The sequence below is a fragment of the Malus domestica genome, chromosome 16 (genome assembly GCF_042453785.1).
Source record: "Malus domestica chromosome 16, GDT2T_hap1".
Classification (NCBI taxonomy): Eukaryota; Viridiplantae; Streptophyta; class Magnoliopsida; order Rosales; family Rosaceae; genus Malus; species Malus domestica.
In genome coordinates this window covers 11,213,805-11,241,223 of record NC_091676.1, presented here as the reverse complement: position 1 = coordinate 11,241,223, position 27,419 = coordinate 11,213,805, and the positions used below count along the sequence as shown (strand labels likewise).

At 39.1% G+C, this 27,419-nt stretch overlaps 3 protein-coding genes across 3 annotated transcripts; 2 read left to right on the top strand and 1 right to left on the bottom strand.

The window, feature by feature from the left end:
* The first annotated feature begins 885 nt into the window (after window positions 1-885).
* On the top strand, window positions 886-4,862 carry LOC103403520 (galactokinase-like). Its single transcript, XM_008342360.4, has 13 exons — window positions 886-1,681; window positions 1,778-1,962; window positions 2,055-2,101; window positions 2,259-2,350; window positions 2,478-2,560; window positions 2,641-2,709; window positions 2,794-2,979; window positions 3,161-3,295; window positions 3,426-3,560; window positions 3,666-3,736; window positions 4,133-4,210; window positions 4,343-4,484; window positions 4,594-4,862. Exons 1-13 carry the CDS (start codon window positions 1,510-1,512, stop codon window positions 4,702-4,704), a joined length of 1,506 nt encoding a protein of 501 aa, XP_008340582.3. The 5' UTR covers window positions 886-1,509; the 3' UTR covers window positions 4,705-4,862.
* A 4,602-nt stretch (window positions 4,863-9,464) lies between these two features.
* On the top strand, window positions 9,465-12,619 carry LOC103403519 (uncharacterized). The gene is made up of 4 exons (XM_008342359.4): window positions 9,465-9,845; window positions 10,242-11,126; window positions 11,931-12,066; window positions 12,238-12,619. Exons 2-4 carry the CDS (start codon window positions 10,580-10,582, stop codon window positions 12,296-12,298), a joined length of 744 nt encoding a protein of 247 aa, XP_008340581.1. The 5' UTR covers window positions 9,465-9,845; window positions 10,242-10,579; the 3' UTR covers window positions 12,299-12,619.
* Window positions 12,620-15,949: 3,330 nt separating this feature from the next.
* On the bottom strand, window positions 15,950-16,590 carry LOC103403628 (cell wall / vacuolar inhibitor of fructosidase 1-like). Its single transcript, XM_008342474.3, has one exon. The coding sequence runs from the start codon at window positions 16,549-16,551 to the stop codon at window positions 16,027-16,029; it is 525 nt and encodes a 174-aa protein (XP_008340696.1). The 5' UTR covers window positions 16,552-16,590; the 3' UTR covers window positions 15,950-16,026.
* Window positions 16,591-27,419: the final 10,829 nt, after the last annotated feature.

Below are 27,419 nucleotides of genomic sequence, written 5' to 3'. Positions count from 1 at the left end.
GACATAGCTTGCGAAAAATCCACGCGTGATGAAGAAAGTCCAGGAAGAGGTAAGAAGGGTGGTGGGGAACAAGGGATTTGTAGATGAGAAAGTTGACATCCCCCAAATGACCTACATGATATGTTGCATCAAAGAAAATATGAGAGTTCATCCTCTGACGCCTCTTTTACTTCCTCGCGAAAAAAGTACAGACGTGAAATTGGGAGGCTACAACATCCCTGCAAAAACGCAAGTGTTTGTGAGCGCATACTCAGTACAAAGGGACCCCCAAAGTCTGGGGCAACCCCAATGAGTTTTAGCCTAAAAGGTTCGAGGAGAAGTCCATTGGTTTCGTAGGTCAGGAGTTTGAACTCATCCCGTTCGGTGTTGGGAGAAGGGTATGCCCTGGACTCGGCTTTGGGGTTGCTTCTGCTGAATATGTACTTTCCAACCTTCTGTATTGGTTTGATTGGAAATTGCCTGGTGGTGGTAAGGAATTGGTCGAGACCATGGACACCGATGAAGTTTACGGACTCACAGTCCACAAGAAAGCTCCTCTTAACCTAATCCCGGTCCCATTCAACCCTTGATCCCTCCATCGAGATCTGTCGTTCTTATACATGCTTTTTATTAATTTTGTTCGTTGTTTCTGTTGCACCTAAATTTGCATTAGCAATTCTGCACTTGACAATGTTGTAATCCTCCCATCAAATTTAGCTTCTAAAAATCAAATGGGTGTAAAAATAAATCCACATATTGAATTGGGTTTATGGGGTATATTTGATATTAAATTTGGGTTTAAAGAGATGTTAATAGTTTAGTTAAAAATTAAATGGGTGCAAAGAATAAGTTGGGTGTAAAAATAGGTTAGATGGGTTTAAATAAAATTTCTCTATTATTTAATATGAGGATTGTTGTTGTTTTGCCAGCCAGTCCTCCGCGCCACCGCACCTCCCGTGCCTCGCCGCCCACTCCGTAAAAAGCATACCGGCAGCGGTTACACCTTACCCCACGTAATGTAACAGCAAAATAAAATAATAAAAAATCCTAAAATATATTCACAAAACGAGTAAACCAATCCGAAACGACAACGAGCACTCCTATATCTGAATCCAGAATTATCCAAATCCCACGTAACTACCCATCAAGGTTCCAGATTCTCGATATAAAACCACTTCGAAAGGTAACAAACGACGTGGTTACAATAAAACAGGTTTATCTAAATCTTAATCTTACCAGGATGTTTATCTGCTTCCTTAATTCTCGTCCCCATAAAAAAATCTTCTTCCTTAACTAGCGGGTTCTAAAACTCCGACTCCTCCGACTCCTCCGACTCCTCGCTCCTATATCTTCCCCTTCATCCTTAATCCGAATCTCAAACTGTCCTAAATTATTCTCTAATTATTAATTATTCGATAATAATTGGATAACTTAAAGTTTTTGTTTGCTTGCGTCGCCGTCGCCGTCGCCGTCACGGGGGGCTTTGAGTTTTCTTTTAAGTGGTTGCAGAGCGTTCGGGTAATCAAGTAGATGGCACAAATGGCAAAACACGAAGAACTCCCCATCCCAATTCACGACAGCCTCGACGCCGTCTACGGCGACTCCTCCCAACTCGACGAGGCCAGGCTCCGATTCCACCGGCTGAAGTCCAAGTTCCAGCAGGTTTTCGGTCAACCTCCCCAACTCTTCGCTCGCTCTCCAGGTGGGTCCCTCTTTCTCTCTCTCTCTCTCTCTCGGGGATTTTTCAGTTTTCGAGTTTGTGCACGTGTTTGAATTTGTGATCGGACGGTGGATTCAGGGAGAGTGAACTTGATCGGAGAGCACATAGACTACGAGGGCTACTCGGTGCTGCCGATGGCCATACGACAGGACACCATTGTCGCAATTCGGAAGCGCGACGACGGAGACACCGAGAAAGTTCTCAGAATCGCCAATGTCAACGACAAGTACCAAATTTGCACTTATCCCGCCGACCCGACCCAGGTACCAAATTGTTTGACATGATCATCCCCGTTGATATCGATGTTCAATTTTAGTCAAAGTTTTTGACTTTTAACTTTTTCTGGTGGTTGAAGGAAATTGACTTGAAGAATCGCAGATGGGGGCACTATTTCATTTGTGGGTAAGACATAAAATCCATGCTTTGATCTGTATGTTTGGATAAATTTAGTTTTTTTCCTTTCTTTTTGTTTGATGATGAAAACATTTTGATGGTCAAACGTTAAAACTATCAGTTTCTGAATGTACGGCAGAAAGTGATGGTTTATGTTGTTGTTCAGGTACAAAGGTTTTTACGAATTTGCCAAATCGAAGGGAGAAAATGTTGGATCAGTTGGACTTGATGTTCTTATCGATGGAGCAGTTCCTACAGGTGCATTTCCCATCAATTAATGTTGTAAATTTTAAGGTTAATTAGATTGATAATATCTATATATAAGTACAGGGCAGCTAGTTTCTCATATGGTGGAGTAAAATTTGAGATTTATTGTTTTGTATAGGCTCCGGACTATCGAGCTCTGCTGCATTAGTTTGTGCTTCTACGATTGCGATAATGGCTGCTTTTGATGTGAATTTCCCCAAGGTATTTTAGTGGTCTGTGTGCCGGTGCTGTACATATTGTATAGATAAGTTTCCAATGCTGACATTGTTTCTTGTGTGCAGAAAGTAGTTGCCCAACTTACATGTGATTGTGAGCGTCACATTGGCACACAATCTGGTGGAATGGATCAGGTCCGATAAATTTTTCATTCTTGATTAATTTAAATCTGTTATCTGTCACGTACTTGGTTGTCCTGATATTGGTTCAAATTGCAGGCAATCTCTGTGATGGCCAAGACTGGGTTTGCAGAACTAATTGATTTCAACCCTGTTCGTGCTACTGATGTGCAACTTCCGGCTGGTGGGACTTTTGTTGTGGCCAATTCTTTGGCAGTTTCTCAGAAAGCAGTAACTGCTGCCACAAATTACAATAACCGAGTTGTTGAATGTCGTCTGGCTGCTGTAAGTTTGATATATTTTGGTCTTCGACCCAAAACTTATGTTCCAAATCCTAAATTCTTTTATGAGCTATTAATACAGGGGGTAAATATCAACCTGGGTTTTCAGCTCACAAGAAGGGTGTACTAATTTTTTTTGTTGGAAATATTATGTACTCACATTGTGGACTTGGAAACTTTTTTAGATTGTGCTTGGGATAAAGTTGGGGATGAAACCGCAAGAGGCAATATCAAGTGTCAAAACTCTTTCCGACGTTGAAGGGTTGTGCATATCATTTGCTAGTACTCGTGGGTCAACAGATCCTGTCGTGGCTGTAAAGGTAGTTTTATTCATTGCCTGCCAAAATTTTGTCAATCGGTGCTTCATACATTTGATTATTTTCGTTGTAGGTCTGTATTAATCGCTTCCCTATCTATATCAATTAAATAACAGTTTGTCTTTATCTACAGGAGAATTTAAAAGAAGAACCTTATACAGCTGGGGAAATAGAGGAAATCCTTAGGGAGAGTCTGCCTTCTATCTTGAAAGATTCCTCGTCTTCTTTGGATGTTTTGAACGTTGCAAAGAACTTCAAGTTATCTCAGGTACTTCTTTTGTTGTTAGCTATATCGAGTCATTGCTAAATTTGTCGATTCTTTTCTTAAAAACTGGGAATTTTGTTTTAATGTTGAAAAACTCTTGTTTACCAGAGAGCCTCCCATGTGTACTCTGAAGCCAAGCGGGTACATGCTTTCAAGGACACCGTCTCATCAACAGTAAGGTTTGTATATTGGTTGCGGAAGTGCCAATCTGTTGGTTACTAGAACTAGAAAGGGATAGCAATCCCCCTTCTATATCATACCCCTCTCAGGGTTTAAACTCGAGACCTACCGCCATTTAATAAGTAGGGAGGGATACCACGTGTTACTAGAGCCAGTGGTGTACTATCTTAGTTCATTTGAACTCTTTTCCCCCTACCCATGATGCAATAAATATGGCTTAAGATATAGAATGGAATTGGCATATCGGTACTAAACTTAACTCTATGTTCTCTTTAGTAAACATGGGAATTTTGTATGTGGTGGTAGCTTAGGGTGTGGTTAAGGTACGATATAGAACTTGTTAGTGCCGGGAACAAATATAAGGTTTTATTCTAACACTGGAACTGTCTTTGCAGTGATGAGGATAAGCTAAAGAAGCTTGGGGATCTTATGAATGATAGCCACTACAGCTGCAGTGTGTTATATGAGTGCAGGTACAAATTTATAATTTCGATCTCCCTTGAATTTACATGCACACTACTGATACACACTCGCAATAATAATTGATCACATCTTGTAAATTTTACCAATCTTATCTTTACCATCTTTCTTTTTCAATCAACTAGCTGTCCGGAGTTGGAAGAACTTGTAAATATTTGTCGGGAGAATGGTGCTCTTGGGGCAAGGCTTACGGGAGCTGGATGGGGCGGCTGTGCAGTTGCTTTGGTAAAAGATAGTATCGTCCCACAATTTATCCTCAACTTAAAGGTTTGCACATCTGCTAACATCCTTAATGGTACTTTCCTCCATTGTCGATTTTGTTTGTTTATTTTGTTGAACCTAAATCTCCTTTGGGGTTTTTTTTTTTCCATATCAGGAACGCTTCTACCAGTCGCGAATTGACGGAGGCGTCATAAACAATAACGATCTCGGCCTATATGTTTTTGCTTCCAAGCCGTCGAGCGGCGCTGCTATCTTCAAGTTTTAGTCTATGTCAATTTGTGCAGTGCTTTTATATATCGGGTTGAACTGTAGTGTACTCTGTTTTTAGTAAAATTTCTGTCGATAAACCAACATGAATGTCTGCTTAAGTTGATAAATTTCCAATGGCAAAGGATCATAACAGTTGAACAGTTTGAATTTCAATTGTCGTTTCCAACTCCTTTTTTTGATGGGCCAATCCGCCTTTGAATGGTTATGAATGTATCCAAGCTAATTGGACCCGAGATAAGAGGCCTAAGCCTCGGTATATTCAGGTGCCGCGGAGAGAATATGTATCGGCCGTACGTGAGTGTTAGTGTGAGGGTGGTGAGTGGTGACTGCTTTTTATCACGAAGCTAGCTCGATAGGTTAAGACTATAAGGGTGTGTTTGTTGCACCGGACTATCTCGGACTGGATTAGCTTCAGGGACTAAGCTGGACTGGCTTAGACTAGACTAAGCTAGACTGACTTAGTGAAGCGTTTGATGCAGTGCCGGATTAAGAAGCAGGACTCTAATATTATATTATTAAATCTATATATACAATATTTTATCATTAATTTAATCTAATCTACTAATTTTTTATTATTATTATTTTATCATTTGAAGAATCATCTTCTTCCCAGATTCATTTTTATCTCCGCCCCTTTTTCTGCCTTTTCTCCCTCATTTTCGCAGTACCACCGGCTTTCCCCAAAAAACCCCAACCCCCTCCCTCTCAAGCTTAGCATCGCCAATTTAATGGCAACCATGGTGAGCTTTCCTGTTCAGCTTCCTCTCTCTTCCCTCTGTTTTTCCGTTCAAATCCCTTTCTCTCTTCCCTTTGCCTTTTTTCCCGTCCAACTTCACTTATTCTTCCATGGGTGAGGATTGAAGTTGCAGACGGCACGGGTGGGTGGGGCTAGGTATGGGCATGGGCAGGGATTGGAGGTGCAGACGGCAAGGGATGGGTGGAGGAAGACGAGTCGTCGTCAGAGATGGTGCAGTCGTGCAGGACGAGCACGAGGACGCGGCGTGAGAGGGAAGACAGGGAAACGGGACTAGCAATCCCCTCCTTCTCGGGGGGTCTCACTAAGCCCAGCTAAGGAAGGATTTAGTCGGCACGAGTCCGACTTAATCCCACTAAACTCAATCCCGGCTTGCACCAAACATGGGTTATTAGTCCTAGCTAATCCAGTCCTAGCTAAGGAGGTCAAACAAACGAGGCCTAACATTTTAGTCAATATAACTGATCTATTTGTTTAGATTGATTGTGCAGTTTTAACACAAGAGAAATGCTAACGAGATTCTCTTAAAATAAGATTTTGTATGGATTTTTTGCCATTTTACAGTTTAACGTTAACTTTCCTATCATATAAAATATTTTTCAAACAATATGAGGTGACAGAAATTCAACGAAAAATTGAGATAATCTCTTTAATATTTGTCCAGACAGAATCTTACGTGGACCTTTTGACTCCTAAATATGGCTGAGGACGGATCTCTCCATCAAGATCACCGAATCAAGTGATCCGGGCCTTTGAAATTTAATCTAATGGCAAAAAATTATTATAGCTTTTAAGATTAAGAGATCAAAACAGGTGGGTTGTTGGATGAAATTTCAAATGCCTGGATCACTTGATTCAGTGGCCTTGGTGGAAGAGATCCGGAAAGGATCACTTTCCGAGGATTACAACTGTTGGTACCATATATTGGGCCTCGTCTTTGGGTCTCATCCCTAAGCCCATGACAAATGTAAAAGGGGAGGGAGCCCTTATTCTATAAAAGGAACTCTCCCTCACCCTCATTGAGAGGGCTCACCCTTCACTAAGATCCACAGGGTCTCACATACATCCCTCACAACAATAGAGGGCAATACCCTATCAGACAAATAGAGAGCAAAATGGCAAAGGCTGCATCCACAGAGAGCTCCCTTGCCGATTTATTGTAATCCATACATACATACATACATAATCAACATCAGTGTGGACGTAGCCCAAACATTGGGGTGAACCACGATACATCTTTGTGTTCTTATGTGTTTGTGTGATTCACGGCCGGATTTACGTTGGTCCAAGATCCTTCGGATTTTATGCATCAACAACAACCATTTTTCTTAACCTTTTCATATCATTAATCTCAAGTCTTAGAGCATCTCAAAAAGGAGATGTCAAAAAATAAATATTAAATGTTAATTTGATGGTTGATGTGGTAATGTTAGATTTTTTTTTTTTCAACCGATATGTTTTTTTATTATAAATGATATTTGTAAGACCCATTAAAAAAAAATTCAATTAACATAAATTTTCAAGATCTATAATTGGTACATTAATGAAACCCACCCAATAAAATAATTAAAAATTATTTGACATCACATTTTCTTATATGTCAAATTTGACAAATGAAAACTCATATGTCAATCCACATATCGGTTGAAGCTTGCTCTTACCTTCAAATTTGATTACATAACATTCCACTTAAAATTTGACATTTCATTTGGAGATGGTCTTAAGTTCCTAAGCTTTTCTTGTAAAAAAGCAAAACTTATCAACTACTACAACAATAGCACTCCGGCAAAAGCAGCTTATAGCTACAACAATAGCACTCCCGCAAAAGCAGCTTGTACTAACTTCAACAAAAACCTGTCATCAACTACTACATATACAAGTTGTTTTGGTTTGGAACAAAGGTAGGTAGTGATGAGAAATTCGTATGCGTAATTAGTTGAGTACAACTACAAATAGGAGCATGAGCGGAGATGATCTCGAGACCCCTTCTCCCCTCCCAAGTTCCTCATTTCCACTTCTTCAATTCTCTCTTACATATCTCTCTTACATATCTCTCTCATCACGTGACTAGTCATATCACAAGAAAGATAAACTCATGATTGTGCACAAACATAAAATGTCAAACATATGTGTAAGCAAGTTATACTATCAACTTGATATATCATATATATCGTCTAATCACGTGATAAAAAAATAAAAAATAAACTTATAATTAGATTCAAGTTATAATCAATGATACGAAAGATTTTATCATCATGTTTATATGATTGTGGGGAATCACCCGCCTAAACGATGCATGCACCATACATGAGGGAGCACAAAATCCATATGAATGTTTCATATCTTTTGCTAATGGGTCCTCTATGTTAAACGATGGGACATAAACTCAATTATCAACAGATCAACTTCACATAATTATTAAAAATTAAAAAAAAAAAAAACAACTCCACGTATAAACAAAATGGGTGTCACCATTTTTAATTCACGTGGAGATAGTGGGCGTGGAGAGAGTTGGTGAGTGAGTGAGATGGTTGGCCAACCCCATAACCCATCCCTATCCCTCCTCCATTTTTATCTTCTTCTGTTCATCAAGTTTTGGTGACAGCACTACTCAGCAGGGATTCTTCTCTGAATCGTATGGATTGGAGGACTGCCAGAAATTGGGAGTCTCAATTCTCAAATCTCAATCCAGCCACACTATATACGGTTGTCTTTCTCTTTACAATGTCTTATCATCACTAGAAAATAAGTTATATGAGACAAAGATGGTAAAGTGACGGTGCTTAAATCAATCATATAAGAGCGCGCGTGAAAAACTTAAAACACATATTATCATGTTCATTGGTTCAAGAGACATTGATGATGCACGTTTTGAGGGTGTAGGTAAGTCAGTCTCAAATATGATTAGAACTTGAGCTCATTTTCAAATATTTGGACAATGACTATTGTTTTTGCCTTAAGGGGTTTTTTCATAGTTACCCATTCTAAAACTTCGTATGCATAACTTACGTTGTTAAGAACATTTTTTTCTTGTCTATTTATTGTATTATGTTCGTCCTTTTTTTTTTTTTTGCTCATTGCAACTATCGTGAGTGTATAAGTATAACAAATAAATAATACTTAGTCATCTCAAAAATAAATAATTTTCATTCAGAAAGTGCGTATATTTTCTTAGTTGTAGACACCATTATTGACATGGTATGTGAAACACCTTGTTGAATTAATCTTATAATTGAGATGGTAACTTTTCATACAAGGACCAAAGAATTTTTCGTTAAGATAGTCTCCCAACATTTGTTAGTTATTAGGGGAGGAGGATCAGTGAAGATCACCCGTACTAGAATGCATAAGTATAAATTGTTTTTTGACACTGTTGTAAAGCGTCATTAGCATTGAGATTTTACCATTAAAAAGGAGAATTTGGTAAAAAAGAGATAAGATTAACGATGTCTTTTAGGTAAAGTTACATAACTACATATAATCCTAAACTTAGCATTACAAGATTATTGGGATAATCAGACACTCTCTAATACGTTTTGTCGTTAAAACGATTTCATAATGACTAATATGCATACAAGTAAACTTAATTGACTTTCTAACAAAAGAATATTCCACAAACATTGTATAGCATAAACCCATTTCCATGATTTAAATGCTAATCAAATTATAAAATCAATAAAGATCATCACTTTGTTTCAAAATAAGAAGTGTGTTTATCATTAAGGGAAGAGATCGGGTCCGGATCTCTCCCATCAAAGGTCTAGGATGAAGTGATCCGGATCGTTGAAATTTGATCCAACAGCTACAAACAGGAGCTTCATAAAAGTTATAATAATTGTAACTATTTGATCAAATTTCAACGGTCCATATCACTTGATTCTGGACCTTTGACGGGAGAGATCCGCACCGGATCTCTTCACTATCACTAATCACAAAGGACAACCTTAATTGGCCCAAATATAAGCCAAATGGGATTTAAAAAAAATAAAAAAAACCCCACAAGAGAAGTCAAAGATTCAAAAAATGGCATGCAAGTGTCGGTGAAGCGGGCGAGGAATAGGAAGAAGAAAAACATGAGATGCGCGTCGTTTGCGGTGGTATTTAACCGACGAAGATATAGCGCCACAATATTTAATCAGAAATCAAAATTTGATTTTATTATATAAAAGCCCTGCACTTTCTCGGTGATCCCCCTAAAACTCCTCGTGTCCGTTCCCTTCTTCCTCTCTCTCTCTCTCTCTCTCTCTCTCCTCCCCTCCCCCCCTCTCTCTTCTCACTCTGACTCTCTTTAATTAGCACTTGAAGCTTCCATATTTGACGCTATCTTCGCTGTAAGCTCTTTCTCCGCATCGGATCTGGGGCTTCTTCGCTTTCTTTTGAAGGTTTCTACTTTCTCTTTTCTCCTTTTTCTTTAGTTTTTGCATTTTTTTTCCATCATTTCTTAATTTTTTGAATTTTGGGTTTTCGAAAGCAATGTTAAATTTCATGGCGATGCATAATAAAGGGTGTCGATTGCTGTGGTTTTGATGGGTTTTGCTTTATCTTTCATTATGTAGTTTTGTTTGATCAGGTTTGGTTCATTTTAGCATTGCTTTTTAATCTTAAATTTGTACATTTAAGCAATTGGAAGCTGAGAGACGCATTCGGATTGAATAAAGTTGATTAATTTCTTGATTTTCGACAAGTATTGAATGCACATTGCATTTGGGTTTTTAGTATATTGTATTGTGTTTTGCTTGTATTGTTGTTAATGCTTTGAGGGTTTTGTTGATTGACAGGAAAGGGAGGAAAAAAGAGGGAGACACTGTTGTTTATTGGTTGATTATTCTTTGGGAAAGCGCCGAGCCGTGTCAAACAAGTAAAACTGCATTCAATTAAGCTGTATTCGATTTAATTGCAAGTTAATTTGGAAATTGTTGTTTGATGAAGCTAGATATATTTGTTATCAAGTTTCACCTCTGAATATAATATATATTGTGAAGAGGCCATTCCTTCTAATGGGTTGACTCCAAGATTCAAAATTTGGTTGTTTCCATTTGGGAGGGGTGTAACGTGGCTTTGCGCATTTGGAGTCTGGGGAGGGAGTTAGCAATTAACTTGAGTTTGGTTGCTTGTGATGGATCAAAAGAGTCCAAGGGAAAAGGACTTTGAAGTTGATCTTGAAAATGGGGTGGTAGTTAGTGAAGAAGATTCAAGTGATAGCGGTGTTTCGAGTACTAAGAAGCAGGCAAAGACATTGATTGCTAAGGTTTGTGGCGGACTGTTGGATGGAACAGCTAAAGTTGAAGATACAATCGGTTTGTGTGGCAATGGGTCCAACTCCAGCGTGGTGTGCCCCGATAACTTGAAGGTGGCAACAAACAAGGTGCTGGAGGGGAATGAGTGCATAGATCATGTAGGGAAGTCACGGGTGAAGGACAAGCGGAAGAAGACAAGCAATAAAAAGCCTCCTAAACCTCCCAGACCTCCAAGAGGCCCATCATTGGATGCGGCTGACCAGAAGTTAATCAAGGAACTCTCTGAGATTGCCATGTGGAAACGTGCAAGGATTGAGCGGATGAAAGCCTTAAAGAAGATGAAAGCTTCTAAGGCATCGTCTTCCAATAGCAGCACATTTGCCATGCTGCTCACCATTCTCTTCTGTCTCGTGCTAATCTTACAAGGTAATATTTCTTTATTGAACTCGAGATCTGTGGTATTTGATAGTTCTTAACTTGTTTGTTGGTTGTTTTATGGTTTTAAACAGTTTCAAACTGTTAAGGTGAACTTGCGATGTGCATATCACTTTTGCTCTTTGTGATTGACAATTTGAACTTTTGTATCTCATCAATGCTTATTTTAACATTTCTGTTGGTTATTCCCAGAAAAATAATGGGTTTGTTTCTGCAATGCATGTTTTAGTTAAAAAGGTGATTCACAAAATAATTCGTATTTGTTTCTTATTACAATTGAAGATATTTATTAAACTCTATTTACCTTCAATAAGCTTCTCAACATTTGTTGTTTTAGAGATCCCTAAAGCCCAAGACTTTTCCTTTAACTTTCTTATTTTTGTTATTCTATTATTTAGATTTGTTTCGATATTGTTAAATGAGATATGCCTTTGTTTTCTTGATAGGTGTAATACTAATTTCTTTGTTAGTGAGAACTGAGAAGTAGGAAACAAGAGACTATGCTTGTCTTGTTGTCAAATAAGGTTATTATATCGCAGATATTCGTAATCTCTTAACTACATATGGTCGACAACCATAGGGAGACTAAATAGTTACTTAATTCTCATTAGGCTTTATCAAATTGAAATAGTTAGGCTTTTGAAACACTTGGATGGAAGTGGAAGGTTATTTTCTCTTATTTTAATTTTTTATATTGGACAATTTCTCGGTGCCTTTTTTTGTATTAAGGATTTATAAATATTTATTTTCCTACCCATTACTTGACATTCACATTCTATTGGCGTTTATATGCAGGAATTTCGTATAGAAGAAGCTCACCTGTAAACTTTGAGGGATCTCCAGTGTCTGCAGGAGGAGCAGAGGGCAATTTGATCTCAGTTCAGTACTATCCAAATCCATCATCAAACGAACCTGGTTCTGCGTCCCCCAAGTATGTTAAATTCATTTTATCTTCAGTAAAAAATGCTTCTTATTGTTTTTTGGTTTTTATGGCATCTTCATGTGTATGAATAAATATCGATATATACACTTTTCTAACTTGATGAACAATGTTGGTTTCACGGTCTGAAGTAAAATGTTCCACTTTGATTGCACCTTGCAGTATCGTAGAGCAGGTTGCTGGTTCGGATCCACAGGAGAAGCTGAAAAGATGGGCAGGGTGATATTACAATGTTGTTGCCTAGTCTATGTTGAGCAACAAATTCCACATGCCTTTGAATCCTCGTGCAAGCCATCGATGCTTGCACTTTTTTGTATGCATGATTACAGAAGCTGAATCTAGCTAGGTAATTGATACCCTGTATGTACAGAGAGAGAGAGAGAGAGAGAGAGAGAGAGAGAGAGAGAGAGAGAGAGAGAGAGAGAGAGGTTACAGTACCATTTTGTGTTTTGTAGGTGATGCATACTGATAAAGTTGCCTTCTTTGCAACTGGTTTGGCCTCTAATAAAGTTGTGGCAATTATCCGACTAGAAAGTCACTTAAATCTGACTCTTTTTCATTTCGAATGCTGCATTATTTTGGCCGGAATTTGAAGTGATACTTTATTCGCATTGTTACCGTTCTGCAGGCATCGGATCCAAACAGCATTTTCCATCTATGAATTTGGGGTTTTAGGATGTTTGGTTTGTCTCCAAAGATGCAAACGTTTCCTCTATGAATGGAATGCCATGAATGTAGAATGGATACGTCAATTTTGGTTCTTTGAGGGATGCTTTGGTAATGTGTGGATGAGGCGAGTTAGTCAGGCTAGCGTGCCTCTTTTTGCACCAAAATACGAATCTCTTCATTGTCCGGTATGTAATTTGTACACATTTTGGCTACAAAACAGTTTTAGCAAGGGAAAGATTGTGGAAACTTGGCAATAGAAAACCCCATTTAACTGGAACGGCTTGCATAAACCCTAACTGTGGAATTCCGACCAATAATACAATGTTACGTGTCAGTTGTTATTCTGGCGTATGTTGCGTTTCTTAGGGTGCATGCAGCATGCTAAGGTTCCCCCATTGAACTTTTTATTTTCTTTTTGTTGATGTGCTTTTGGCCAGGGTGTGCTTTTAACATGCTTTGAGGCATTGGTGCCACATATAACATGTGATTTCACAGGGTGTTCGCTTCTTCTAGTAGTCAAGCGGCTCTCAGTATAATTGCTCCGTGAGTTTCCGGCAAATAATTGTACATAAGTAGGAAGGGTCCCAATTCATCACAAGATACCATTTGCCTTCACATGTATACAGTAACCAAATCTTTTAATCTGGAAATCTTTGAGATGATACAACATGTATAAATGCAAATCACAAATAATTCTCAAGGATATGGCAAATCTTGATCCAGTTAAGCAGAAAATTAGGCTATAGTCTGCAAGAGCGTTTACTCTTCCACTCGATGTTCAAATTCTCGACCTTGCAATATCGACCATGTTCATGGATTAATGAAAGTGTGAAAAAGCTTTATTTTCCTTTACCATTTTATGTGTCTCTTCCTTTCTGCGTATGGCATTTCCTCTACCGTTCTAATTTGAAACTGTATTTTCAATCGTATGGATAAACAAAAAACTTGATCTATAATTTGAGTTCATATGTTCTTGGGCCTTCATCCTCAGACACCTCATTACAATGAAGATGTGACATATAAGGCATTTCACCTTTCTTCGTTCATGCCACGTACGATCTAGCACCTAATAGCCTGTCATGTCCTCGCACCTGACATGACCACATAGGGTCACTACGGAAACTTGACTCGGCCCAATCCAGTTTAGAATTTACGAGAATAACTTACATAAAATGGATTTACAGTCACAAGACGTTCTGATTCAACAACACATTATCACGTAGAGAAAAACAATGCATCATTGAATAAAAAATATCACGTAACTATAAGTCCATTTCATATAAGATCTTCTTCAAACCTACCCTTCAAAACAGTTGAAAAAAAGTTTGCATCTCATCTTATCCCACAAAGGAACATGAAGAGAATATAACTCTGATTTCAGTGGCTGAATCAGCAGGTACAAGTACAAACAAAAACTGCAAAAGAAAAGCAACATCACACAAATACTCACTAACTATAATATTAGGAAAGTGATTTCTGCACACTCGTTTTTATTTTTTATCTCGTTTTTATTTTTTATCTTTGAATTGAGCAAATTAAAGAAAAATTGACATAGATAAAACCAAAGCATGTAGAAGGAGAAAAAGAACGTGCGGTTATCATTTATCATTTTCCTAATAATAAGATAGGGAAAAATCAACCCTTTAATAAATTGAGAATGGCAACAGCCACACCAGAAAGATCATCCACAAGAGCATTCCTATCAGTGAGAGGAGACTTCACTCCTCCAAAACCCTTCTCGCATGCCTCAGCCTCCTTTGCAGCATCAGAAATCCCGTACTTTGCAAACCCAAAGTGCCCATTTCCCATTGCTTCAATTGCCTGCGGCAGGCTAAACTTCACAACTGGGATGTACAACTCAGCACAGTTTGCCAATGCTTTCTGCAAATCTGCCTCCGGGGACTGCTTCAGCAGGCCGTGGATGTAATCCAGTGTGTCACTTTCATTTGCCAGTAGAGCATCGGATACTATCCGGGCCAATCCCGGCACGTCGGCGTTTGAGCTGTCGGGGTTTGATTGGAGGGTTGAGAGGCAGAGATCATAGTGGGGTGTTTTTTTGCATGTTGTTTGTATCAGATCATTGCCTTCATCTGATGGAAGAAAAAATGATTGGGTTGTTGGGGGTGCAATGAGTAAAACAATGAGTAGAAAAGGAAGGGTTGAGAATCTTGAGATTGAGCTACTCATCTTCTGAGATGGGAACAGAAAAATGGAAACTTTGTTGGGATTGTTTGTTCTGATTCTGTTGGCAGTCAACTTATACTCATGTTTCAATTTCATCAATTGGCAGATTGATTGATTGCCACTTGTAGGCGCTTTTTGTAATCATGTGCCTATGAGTTCCAATTGCGTCTACATTTGTGTTGGTTCACATGTCTAGTATTTTGGTGTCATTCTGGCATTGCCATCTATTTTCAAGAAAAACTTACCTACGCCTAAGATGCTATTGAGACGGTTCGAAAAGTCAATCACAAATTGGCACTTTTTTATATAATTTTTTTCACACGACAGTACGTGATTGGCTTGAAATATTGTCACCATTGAGCAGGAAGTTATTCTTCTTCTTTGGTGCTCAAGTATAAGTAATGAGAAAATTGGAGGAATATATATGATTCGGTTATTAGCACCATTTTTAATTTCCTCAAGTTTTGGCCTCAATGGAAAGAAATAGTAATAATAAGGAACAAAGCTAAACAACAAGCAGAAAAATATATTGATAACATGTCGATTTGTTTAATAATATCAAATAAATAATCAATAGCATATGGAAAATTTCTTTGATAACCAACTGATGTTTGTTCCATATATAGTTGGACTAGTTCAAGTAATGCAACATAATCCGTTCTTTAATAAACTCTATTCATCAGTATCATATATTTCTCCAGTTCCAAAGCATGTTCTAAGTTCTAACTAATGTATTTTTCATGTGTTAGGCACAACAAAACTAAGGGTGTTGAGAGCATCCCACATCGAAGGATGGAAGTCTGGCATAAGTCATAAGAGCCTCAACTATGTTGGGGCATTCACCTCGTTGCCACTTGAATTTAAGTTGGATGCTCACATTCTAACAATAACGTTGATTTGCAAGTCCAAGGAATGCAATTTTGGTTATCAAATTAATATGTAATGATTCGAGTGTGGTAAGTTGTTAACATGTTCATATAAAGTTAATGATAATGATGATCTAGCTAGATCACACAAAAGGTTTTAGATACTGTAATGATTTATTGAGTTAATTACCAAGGCGCCATAGATGAACACAAAACTAAATGAAGGAACAAACTATTCTAAAGTTTTGGCAATTGCAGCAGCCACAGCGGCAACATCATGAACAGATTTGTTTTTATCCGTCAGAGGAGAGCTCCCCGAAAAACCATTTTCGCACGAAACAGCCTCGCCGGCAGCGTCATTCATGCCTTGCTCCGCAAACTTAGGGTTACCCAAACTAAAACCCTGACTGGCTTCCGGCACATCAGCTGTTATAACTGTGTTGTACACTTCGGCACAAGAGCTCAATGATTTGTCACCAGGCCTCTGCTTAAGAAGGTCATTAATTTGGTTCAATGTGTCCGTTGCCTTACCCTTAACTACATCAACCATTATGATGCCTAAGCCTTTGACGTCTGCACTGGAGCTTCGAGGGTCTGATCGAAGAGAAGAGACGCAAAGGTTGTGATCCGGTGTTTTTTGGCATGTTTGGTCAATAAGAGTGGCGTCATTTGGCACGTAAACCGGCCTGCATTGGCTTACCGGAAGAAGGGAAATTTGTATGAGAAAAGTGAGTGCTAGAGGGATTAAATTCTTCATGTTTCCAAGCAAGAAAAAAGGGTTTAGAAAATTTTGGTAGATGCTTGATTTGGAGATGATATATGGAGAAACAGATTAATTAGTACAACATTTGGTAAGATGTGAGTCTCTTTATATAGTAGTATGAAACTTTGTTGTCTGGATGGTGAAAAATCTGGTTTGATTAACTTTCTTAATGAGAAAATCCGACATGATTCTTACCATGCCTTGTGAGATGCTTCCTATGTGTGTCGTCTTTAAGATGCTCACAAAATCTACTGCTATTCGCAAAGGCTAGCATATCAGCACAAATCAATTAGTGGACAAAGGTAACCAGCAGCTTAAATGTGTTGTATTGTTTTTTTTATGGGAACTTTAAAGAAAAGCTTCCGGTACTGTTTACTTTAACGAAAAACCATATTTTTTCACCAAAAAGTCACTTTATGCTTTATTTTGTCCTTATCGTTAAAACTCACAGTTTTCAAGCTATTTTTATTAATTTACCTTTTATTTTTTGGTCAAAAAATCTGTTTTATTGTTAATATCATACAAATAATAACACTATTTAAATACACAAAATTAATTATTTCTTTAATGCGGCCGACCTTTATTAGCGAATACGTCAACAATAAGAGTATATATATATATATACACGGATACACCCACATTATATATAGGGATAGGATCAATAAATGCTCTGATTCATTTTTTAAGTTGGTGATTTTCTTTTCAAATAGTTTATTCTTTATAGGAAAAATATTTAATTGCTATTTAATCGAAAATTTATTTCCATACTAAGGTTAGGTTTCAAAAAATTAGAACCAAATTTAAATTTATTTTTCCCTTTTAGAAGACAAGAAACTTGATTATTATCTAATTTACTTTATTGCAACAGAAAATTAATAGATCAAAACAATGTCCTGGCAATTCCTGCTGTCGCAGCTACAAGATCAAGGATGGCTTTGTTCATATCTAACAAAGGAGAACCGCCACCGCCGCCGGTAAAACCATTTTCACAAGCATCTGCCTTGACGCCAACAACATTTATGACTTGCCTGCTATGTCATAGTCACCTTTAACAAAAGCTTGATTGGCTACTAGGATATCAGTTCCTAAAACTGCATTGTAGATTCTGTTGCAAGACCTTAAGGCTTCAGCTCCCGGGCTCTTCTTAAGCAGCTCGATTAGGTTTAGGGTTTCAGTTACCCTAGCCTTAACTACATCAACCATTATGATGCCTAAGCCCTTGACATCTGCGTCGGCTCTTCGAGGGTCTGATTGAAGAGAAGAGACGCAGAGATCGTAATTTGGTGTTTGTTGGCATGTTTGGTCGATCAGATTGGCATCATCCCTTGGGAAGAAAACCGATCGACAATGGCTTGTTGGAAGAAAGACAACTAGACAAACAATTTGAATGAGAAATATGAGTGTTGGAGAGGTTGAACTCTTCATCTTTTCAGGATAAATGGTTTGAGAAGTTAAATGGTGGTTAGGACTAATTTGGTACTGATGTACTTTTATAAAAAGTGGGTATAAAAAAAACTGAGCTTAAAAATGTGTTTGGTAAACAATTAAAAACAGCTTATTTTTACAGTTTTGGGTGAAAAAAAGCTGAAAACGTGAAGCAGCAAAAATGAGCTTATTCTCATAGCACAGCAGAAGCAGTTTTTTTTCAAAGCATAGTAATACCAAACCAGCATTTAGACATTAAGTTTTGGGTGTGACTGTCACTTTATACAAAGAGTGAATCCAACCGGATTTTGTACAGAAAGATTTCCCCTTTTTGGGAAATTAATTAAGATGATTAGAAATCAAATCTCAACTGTTAAATTGATAAAAACTAAATATCGACAATGTATCAATTAGATATTTATGTATAACGATAAGAGATTGATGACATAGTGATCAGATATCCATGAAGTACTGGAAAACTAATAATTTCAGTAATTGAGATTTGGAATATGATCATTTTGGCTAATTTCCCAAGTTGTTTTTTGGTAAATGTCCACTACTTAGAATTATGGCTATAGGACACCGATATTTGCACACCATTTGTAATTGGTGACCACAGACATAAAGCATGCACTCTTAGTATTTTTTTGGGTGTCTTTATAGTTGGATGCCGCTGATATTGGTGGCCTTCAAAATTGAGACACCAACTATTGGTGTCTGTTAAATAACTTTATTTCTTAAAAATACTTTTCTTCTGCATTTTAATTTTATTATTTATTTTTTAAGCATCAAAGTGGTGTTGGTTATTATTATTATTATTTTTTTTGAAAGTTGCGATATATATTGCAAGGGGAGAAGAAAACCTATAGATGCAAGTGAAAAACAAAAGGGAGATAGAGGCCAAAACCTATAGAAGGACAGAGCCTTCGACCTTAATAGCATCTCTCGGCCAGTATTACATCAGTGATGAAGTCGGGCGGTTCCTCGAACTAGGAGCACTCGCAGGATACGAACATGACGTAGTGAGCAAGACGGTGAGCGGCCTTGTTTAGTTGGCGATAGGCGTGGCAGCGGAAGCTCCACTTGCAGGATGCTGGTTATTTTCTTCTCAAACCTTGCCCTCTCAATTCCTCAACAGATACAGCTCCTCGGTTCATTTTTTTTTCAGTTGGGTTTCGTACTATCAAATTGGGGTTGCAAGACATAGAAGTGATTTAGGGGATTTTCAGCAGGTAATTTTTGGTTTCTTATATTTAATATTCAATAAAATTCATGTCAAACTATTCAATTTGTTTATCATGCTTCTTAATTTGTTTGATTCTTCAATTACTCACGTTTTAGGGTTCAACTAAAGAATTTCTTATCAGCTTTCTAGTTTCTGGCCCCTTTTGTTCCCCATTTGTAAGCTTCGTTATATTAATGACTACCTGACTGACAATATTGAGTATATGAAATATTTTCTTCCTTCTTCTGGTGAATTATATGAACTTCTTATTATCCCATGCACCTTAAAATCTATTGCAAGTCTCATACATACAATGTCACTCATAAAATTGATTGATTTTTTATTTTCCTATTACCAATGATTCTTTCGTACAATATATACTCTCCCTTGTAGTTGCGTTTGTAAATTTTTGTCTCTTTATTCGCATACTATATTTACTTAATTTGTTTTAGTTACATATTTTACTTGACTTCTTAATCAGTAGGCACCTTATTATTCCAATTCTGGAAACTATTGATTATATTTAAGAAAGATGGACAAAAGTTGGGCCACTTTGAATTTGTTTACATAGGATTACAAAATAGGGCTAGCAAAATTTATCTCAAACTCATTGGAAGTATCTTCTCAAGATGGCAACATCAAATGTCCATGTGCTAAATGCTTGAATAGGTTTTGGTTGATTAACAATGAAGTCGAAGCGCATCTAATTGTTGAAGGTATGGACCGTTCATACATGGAAGGCCCATGGGTATGGCATGGAGAGACATTTGGCGACCCTCTTCCAAGTAGCCAAGCTACACAACAAATTGCTGGTGTTAATACTCCTCATTATGAACTAGGCCCCTTGCTTGAAGATATTTTCTCGGGTCCCAGTGGAATGGCTGGCATGCCTATTAATAATCACACTAGTCAGGAAGTCCAATACTTGCATATGCACGTAAGTTTCAAGCCATGGTGCAAGACGCCAACATGGAATTATATCCGAGTTGTGGTATGAAGAAAATGGATTTCCTTATACGAGTATTTCAAAACAAGTGCTTATATGGGTCCATCGAAAATGTAGTGCAAGCTAATCTTTAGCTTTTCAAACATGTACTCCCAAATGGTCATTCGTTACCAAAGAAGCTGATGAGTACAAAGGCATTGTTGAAAAATTTCATGTTGCCTCACCAAAAGATCCATGCATGTGAAAATGACTGCAGCTGTATTGGAAACATAACAATGGTTTAGATGTTTGTCATACATGTGGTGTGTTCAGATATACAACCGAGGTAGATGACACAGTGCCAAGCGGTAAAAAGAGAATACCTCGGAATTTGCTAACATATTTTCCTATTACACCTCGCTTGCAAAGGCTTTACATGTCTTGACACACCAGTGAAGATATGTTCCAAGTTATGCTAGCCCACGTGATCGAACCCTGTTATTGGTTGGTAGACTACTATGGGGTTCTGACTGATGTATTTGAAATTAAGTACCATATGGAACGCAAAATGGTATTATTCAACTGCAATTGGTTTGATGACACTTCCAGAAATACTGGTTAGGGAGTAAAAACATACAAATATGGCTTTAGATTGGTTAACTTGAATAAGATTTCGTTTGCGAGTGACCCCTTTACATTTGCATCATAAGCACTACAAGTGTTATATGTACAAGATCCAACATATATTAAATGGCATGTTGCAATCAAAACGAGACCACGTGATTTCTTTTATATATCCTCAACACATGATCATGATTTGTGCGATAGACAGAATGTGGAACATGCAACTGGTGATAATGATGAGGTTCGAGTTAGCAGCGATGTAGACGCCCAAGACTTCGAAGAATTCCTGTAATAACATCTCACTTTTGATTAAGGTAATAGTTATAGGAAGTATTGTTTAGATGAAAGTATTGTAGGATATGGAAATATTTGTATATTTTGACATTCAATCCTGAACCAAGCATTGCCCTGACTATTAGTTTTTTGATTTGGTGTTATATGCAATATATTAAAATGGTGTCTTTATGTGGCAGCTTCAGGTAGGAAGGATGACTGGAGGTGCAGTGGAGCATGGTCAATGTCACTGGCATCAGTAAGTGAAAAGTTAACTATGATCATTTTTTATGAATTTTACTTGATGTATATACTAGAAATGCCATAGGGAAAGCATAGAACCAATTGGGTGGATTTTGTTAGTTATCAGATTGATGTGCATTGGATGTGCATAGCTACATAGGTGGGATAAAATGCACTATCATCACCCTTGGATACTTGGTTGTGTTGGACAATATCGTTGAATGTAATATGCTTTCTTATGTAGCACAAACCTTGTTATTGATAAATCTATTGTATATAAAGTGTGGTTGGTTGGAAATGTGAATCCTTTTGCAAATTTAAATTCCATGTGAATTTTATATTAAGAACATGTGTTTTAATATAGTACATAGCTATTACTAAAATGCATGTAATACAATTCAAAATATAACCATTTGGATATCTGTATGTTGTAATTAACACCCACTTTGGTGCTTCAAAGCCATTGATCCTAATTGTGGATGCAAATTTTCTCCTCCTCGATCTTGGACAATTTTGCACCTACAAAACAACTAGCACCTTAGGTTAAGGCCAAAAGCCTCACACGCCCACGATGAATGGGGGGGCTTTGGCCGAAGAACCTCCGATGCCAAAGTTAGAATTTTAGAGAGAAATAGTGTTTAGAGTATTTGGGATTTTTTGTAAGAGAATTGGAATGAATATTTGGTGAAAATAGGAGCCTATTTATAGGGTTAGGTTGGTTCACTTTAGAGAGGAATGTGGCCGGCCACTTAGTAGGGTTTTTAGGTTTTGTTTTGGTTTAATTAGGCAATTAATTGGCTAATTAAACATAAAAGGAAATGTTTTGGTGGTTATGGAATTTATTGGCTAATAAAAAGGAAGAAATGGTGAAAAAGGTAGAAAACATTGATGGATTAGATTTTGAAATGGGGATAGCCGGCCCTCTAGTGACTTTTAGGTTTGAATGGGTGTTTCAATTTGATAATTAAGGGATTGATTAGGTAATTAATCCCTTAATTAGTCAATTTTTAGGAAATTTGAAAGGAATATATTATTTAGCTAATTGATTAGCTAAATAATGGAATATAAAACATATTAAATAAATTAGGTTTTGGGAATTACCTTATAGAAAGGATTTGATGAAATAGGCCTTAAATTGTTACATATTTTGGGCACTTCTGTCTTGGTTGAAAGAGGGTTGCCCGCTGTTTGCGCGTAGGAACCTCGTTGTACTGCAAGGGTATTTTTGTCATTTTTGTCCAAAAATCCACGTGTCGCCTTGTGAATATTTTTTGCTCCACAAATGCCCCCACACCTGTTGGGCTATTCGCAGAAAAGGGCAGCAGGTGTAGAGATCTTCTTGCTTTAGGAAACTTAGGACTGCTTCCTATTTTGATGTAGATTCTCTCTTTAATAAGAAATTAGATCCTTCTAGGAAAGGGAAATAAATTTCTCTCAAAGCCTATTTAAGTCCACCTTAAGTGGGTTATTAAATCAACTTTGGAGAGCCATTTATTCTACCCCACAATAGAGAGATAGCTTAGATGATATTTGTTCCCCCTCCTCTAGCAATCTTCTACATCTTGCCTGTGCAAAGGATCGTCTTTCGTTGTTTTCTTCGTCTTCTTCGTACCGCACTGAGGTAAGAAAAAATTAATTTTCCTTGTCTTCTTATTGGATGGTGCTACCGCGGGGCAGCCGTCGGGGTGGTGCGGCACGTCGGCTGACATGGGTCAGGAGTCGGCTCGGCATGGGCCGAGGAGATATTGTGGCAGGGACCACTGTTTTAAGCTGCTCGACTTGGCTAGAACCAAGGGCAACTTGTGTGGCTGGGGTCGCGGATTGTGGCGTTGGGGTGCAATGCTAGGCGAGCCACATGACTCATGTCCTTTGGGCTCTTGGACCTTACTCGGGCCAAACTGGCGACTGAAAGAAATGAGGAGGTCGTGGGCCTCATGGGTTGCTGGAATGCTGGGCATGCAGGCCTTCTACTTGCTAGAATGCTGGGTTGAGCTCTTCTGTTAAGTACCGTGAATGGCGTTGGATACTTAGTTCTTTTTACCGAGAGAAAGGTGGGCTGCTCCCGAAAGAGGAGGTAAAGAGGATTAAGGCGGATGCATTGGATCGTCTAATCGCTGTCGTGGAGCCTACTATGAATGAAGATAGAAAGAAGAGATCTTCCCCGCCTACTCAAGAGATGTCGATTGAGAAAAATTGAAGACTTTCTCCACTGCTGCTCATGATGATCTGTCTGCTGTCGAGAGACCTGTGATTGGCATGACTTCTTCCAATGGGAAGAAAAATGAGGCTGCTAGATCTGAGCATGTGGCGCATTCCATGTTGAGAATGGCTAGTACAATTGTTGATAAGATTGCTCAGCGTAAAGGTTTTATCATGCCCCATGTGCCGAAGTCTATATCAGGACGTTCGTTTGGAGCCAAGTCTGGTTCACCTTTGGAGAAACTTGCTATTATGAAGAGTGGTAAGGTGGACTTTGTTGTTAAAGTGGCGCCAATGCCCACTCCCTTTGCTGCTGAGACTGATTCGCCTGCTAGGAAGGAAGATACTGCTTGTGTGGGCCTGTGAGAAATCCACTAAGCCCGCTTCTAGGGAGGCTGCTGAGATCATTGTGCTTTTGAAACTAGATCTGCTTGAAGACATGGACGCTTGTGCCAAGTTTGTTAATGGTGGTAGAAAAGTTGTTTACCCAAGTTCCTTTGCGAAATATACGACCCAATATAAAATGACTGCTCTGCTTGCTATGATGCATATATAGCAAGGCTACCAATGAGGTGGCGAAGATTATGGTAGCTGAAGCTTATTCCTCAGCCGAAGAGATCAAAAGGTTGGATTATGAGCTTGTTGTTTTGAAAAGAATGGATGAGCTGCAGCGCGTCCGTGTTAGTCTGCTTGAGAAGAATGAGCATTTGAAGGGTGAAAAGGATGGGCTTGAGGTTTCTCTATTTCTCCGGAAGACTTGCTTGCTTTTACTTTTGAGGCTTCTATTGGTAAAGTAGTTAGAGACGTTAGTGCCCAAGCTTGAGCAGTCGGGAGTGAAGCGCCGGATGATGCCGCTGCTAAGAGCGTTACGGCTGTTGAAGGTGTGGCGACCGAGTAGTCGTGGGATGTCCAAGCTGCTGTAGTGTAGTATTTTAGGTAGCCTTTAGGATTTTCTTTGTTTTTCCTTGTAGCTCTTGTTTTGCTTGAACTCTTTCGGCCTTTGCTAGTTGTTTATAAACATGTTTTCCTTCGCTTTTCTTCATCTTCGCTTCTTTTGTTCATGCTCTAACCTTTAAACTTGATAGACTAGTGGCATGCATGCTACTTTGTTTATAAGCAGACAAGCTCGTGTAGCTTATGCAGCCGTATGTGTTGGTGTAGAACTTTGCAAAGTTGTTAGCCATTGGGTTGGTAGCCGGATGCCTTACTTACAGAAGCAGACAAGTTCGCGTAACCACTAGGCTGTTAACCTTGACTTTCTCAAATTCTGTAGGTTGCGTAGCAAGTATCACAACACTTTAGGACTTGGTGTAGGTTGTTCCGCGCTTGGTAGGTGAAGCTTATCGACTACGTAGCATGTCGGCAGTGGATAAAACTTCGTATATGCGCACTAGCTTGTTTAACCTTTCACAAGAATGTGCAGTTGTATAAGTCTAGCACAGCTTTACTGCTCGAAGGGCAAGCCGTATGCAGTCTTCCGGAATCCGTAGGCTACCTTAGTGCACTTGGTAGCAGCTTTAGGGTTCCAGGGCAGCCGTCTGTAGGGCGTACTGCATAATATGCCCCCTCCGTCTCTGAGGTCCGATTCCCTACAGATTAAGCCAAGAGACCCAAAATCCTTCAGTTAGTTAAGCCTTGAAAAAGACCATTGTGGCTACTTCTAGGAATCCCGGCGTAAGCCATCGTGCATCTAGTTATACTAGGGCAGCCAGACTCATTCACGTCTGGATAATCGGACTGTAAAGTTTATCCTCCCGTCTTGGAGAGTTGACCCATATGGATGTCGGGGAATTGGTTTACCCTCTCGCACTAGAGAGCAATTAGTTTACCCTCTCGCACTAGAGAGCATGGTTGGTCCCTCGATGGGCGCAATTCCTGCGATAAGTCCCTGAGTAGGGCGCAGTCTTATTTTGAAGTGCAGGAGTGATCAGTTATTGTAAGCATGTAGCCGAGCCAAGTTGTGATTACTTCTGAATTCCTCATTAAAAAAAACGAGTGAAACGAACGAGAACTTAGCTGTAAGGTAGGAACTGCATAACAACTAGATAGTCCTCGGCTTGTAAGGTGGTGCCCGTCGAGCTTCTTGAGTCTTCGGGTTTTGTTGTAGCTGGGGAGGAATTGCTGCTGGTAGGCTACTATTCAAGTGATGGTCTGCTCACACTTCTCCTCTGCCAAATCTAAACTTGTGACCATCTCCTTACCGTTCGGTTGTTCGTCTTTTGGTGGTGCGATATGCCCATAGACATTCGAAGAGTTCGTTTAGCCATTTTCCCTTCTTGTTGGTGAAGGATTTCTTGAGGCAGTCGAGGATCGTCTTGTTAGATACTTCGGCCTGCCCATCGCCTTGAAGATATCTTGGCGTGGACATGTGCTACTAGATGCCATATTCTTAAGGCACTTTTGTACTAACTCTTTAGCATCTTGGTGCATGGTAGGCCAATAGTAGCCTGCGTTAAGAGCCTTCTATGCTAAGGATTGGCATCCATAGTGGTTTCCACATACACCTTCCTGGATTTGATCTTAGAACTTTCAAGTCGTCGGGAGGTGCTAGGCAGCGGATATGTGATCCGGTGTGGGATCTTTGGATGAGAATGCTATGACACTTAGGTTGTTGGCTCCATCTCTATGCTTGGCTTGTTAAGATATTCCACCGGAATAGAGCGTTTTGAGTTGGTGATCGAGTGCGGAGCCTAGGCCGGCTAGTACGTCTGCATGGGCGTTGTCTGCCTGGGGAACTTGAGTGAGAGTTTAAGTCTGAAATGCCTCAAGCTGCTTGCGTACTTTCTCTAGGTATTACGTCATCGACATGCAAATGCCAGAAATCTCCATTGAGGGAGCAGGTGCAGCTAAAGTGTGCTCGGCTGCCTTCGGGGAGTCGTTGGGCCGCTCTGTTGCTTTGTCAAGGCTAGGTGTGAAGGCGCGGTAAGGAGCCGTGGGGCTGGGGCCATGTTACATGTAGTAGGAAATGCTCAATTTCTGGTATTAGGCCACTCTAGAACTGAATAATGGAGCAAAGGTTGGCTAGGGCCGTGTGACGCGTAGCAGGAGGTAGTGCTTAACTGCCGGTACATGTTGCTTTTATGTAGAATCTTCTGGGGCGACGAGGATAAAACTTGCTTTTGAATGTTCCTTCCAGTGTTCGTCTACCCTTGGCGTGTCTTTTGGGCCTAGTTGTTGCGTTCGTTAGGATTCGGTGGAATAATGCATCATGATGATGACTGCGTGCGTTTGAGGGTAAAACTTAAGCTTTTAGGTTACAACAACTATCGCCAAAGTTAGCTTTTGAATTTCTGATAACATCAATAAGAGTTTTTAAACTGTGGAATACAACTGATAGCATTGATGAGAGCTTTTAAACTGTGGAATACAGGTAGTCGGGCCCCCAGCTCTTCTCGTATGATGGTAGAGCTTATTTCTGCTTCAGATGCGACTACTTTTCCAGTCAGACTTTGAATCTCCTTCAGAGTAGTGGGGAACTTCATATTCAAGATTGCTTGGATTTTCCTTAAATGGGTATCGGCGAATTTCGTCCCAAAATGCATGCTTCTTTGCTAGAGCGAAAGAGTCTGCCAGAGTTAGATCTTCTTTCATTATCAGTTTTCTGAACAATGGGTGGTCTGCTGGAAGTCCTTTTTGGAAGGCTGCTCTAGCTATCGAGTCGTTGCATCCGACTATTTTTGCCTTCTCTACTTTGAACCTCCTCACATAGTCGTGAAGCGACTCCTTTGGGTTCTTCTTGACATCGAACAAATGGTCAGACTTCTTTTTGATCGAGTGATAAGATGAATATTCTTTGGTGAAAACCAAAGAAAGTTCGTAGAAATTCCTGATGGATTATGGTGGTAGGGTGTAAAACCAATCTTGCGCCTCGCCTTGTAAAGTGGTGGCGAATATCTTGCACATGAGATCATCGTTGTTTCGATAAAGGATCATTGCGCTTCGGTAGCG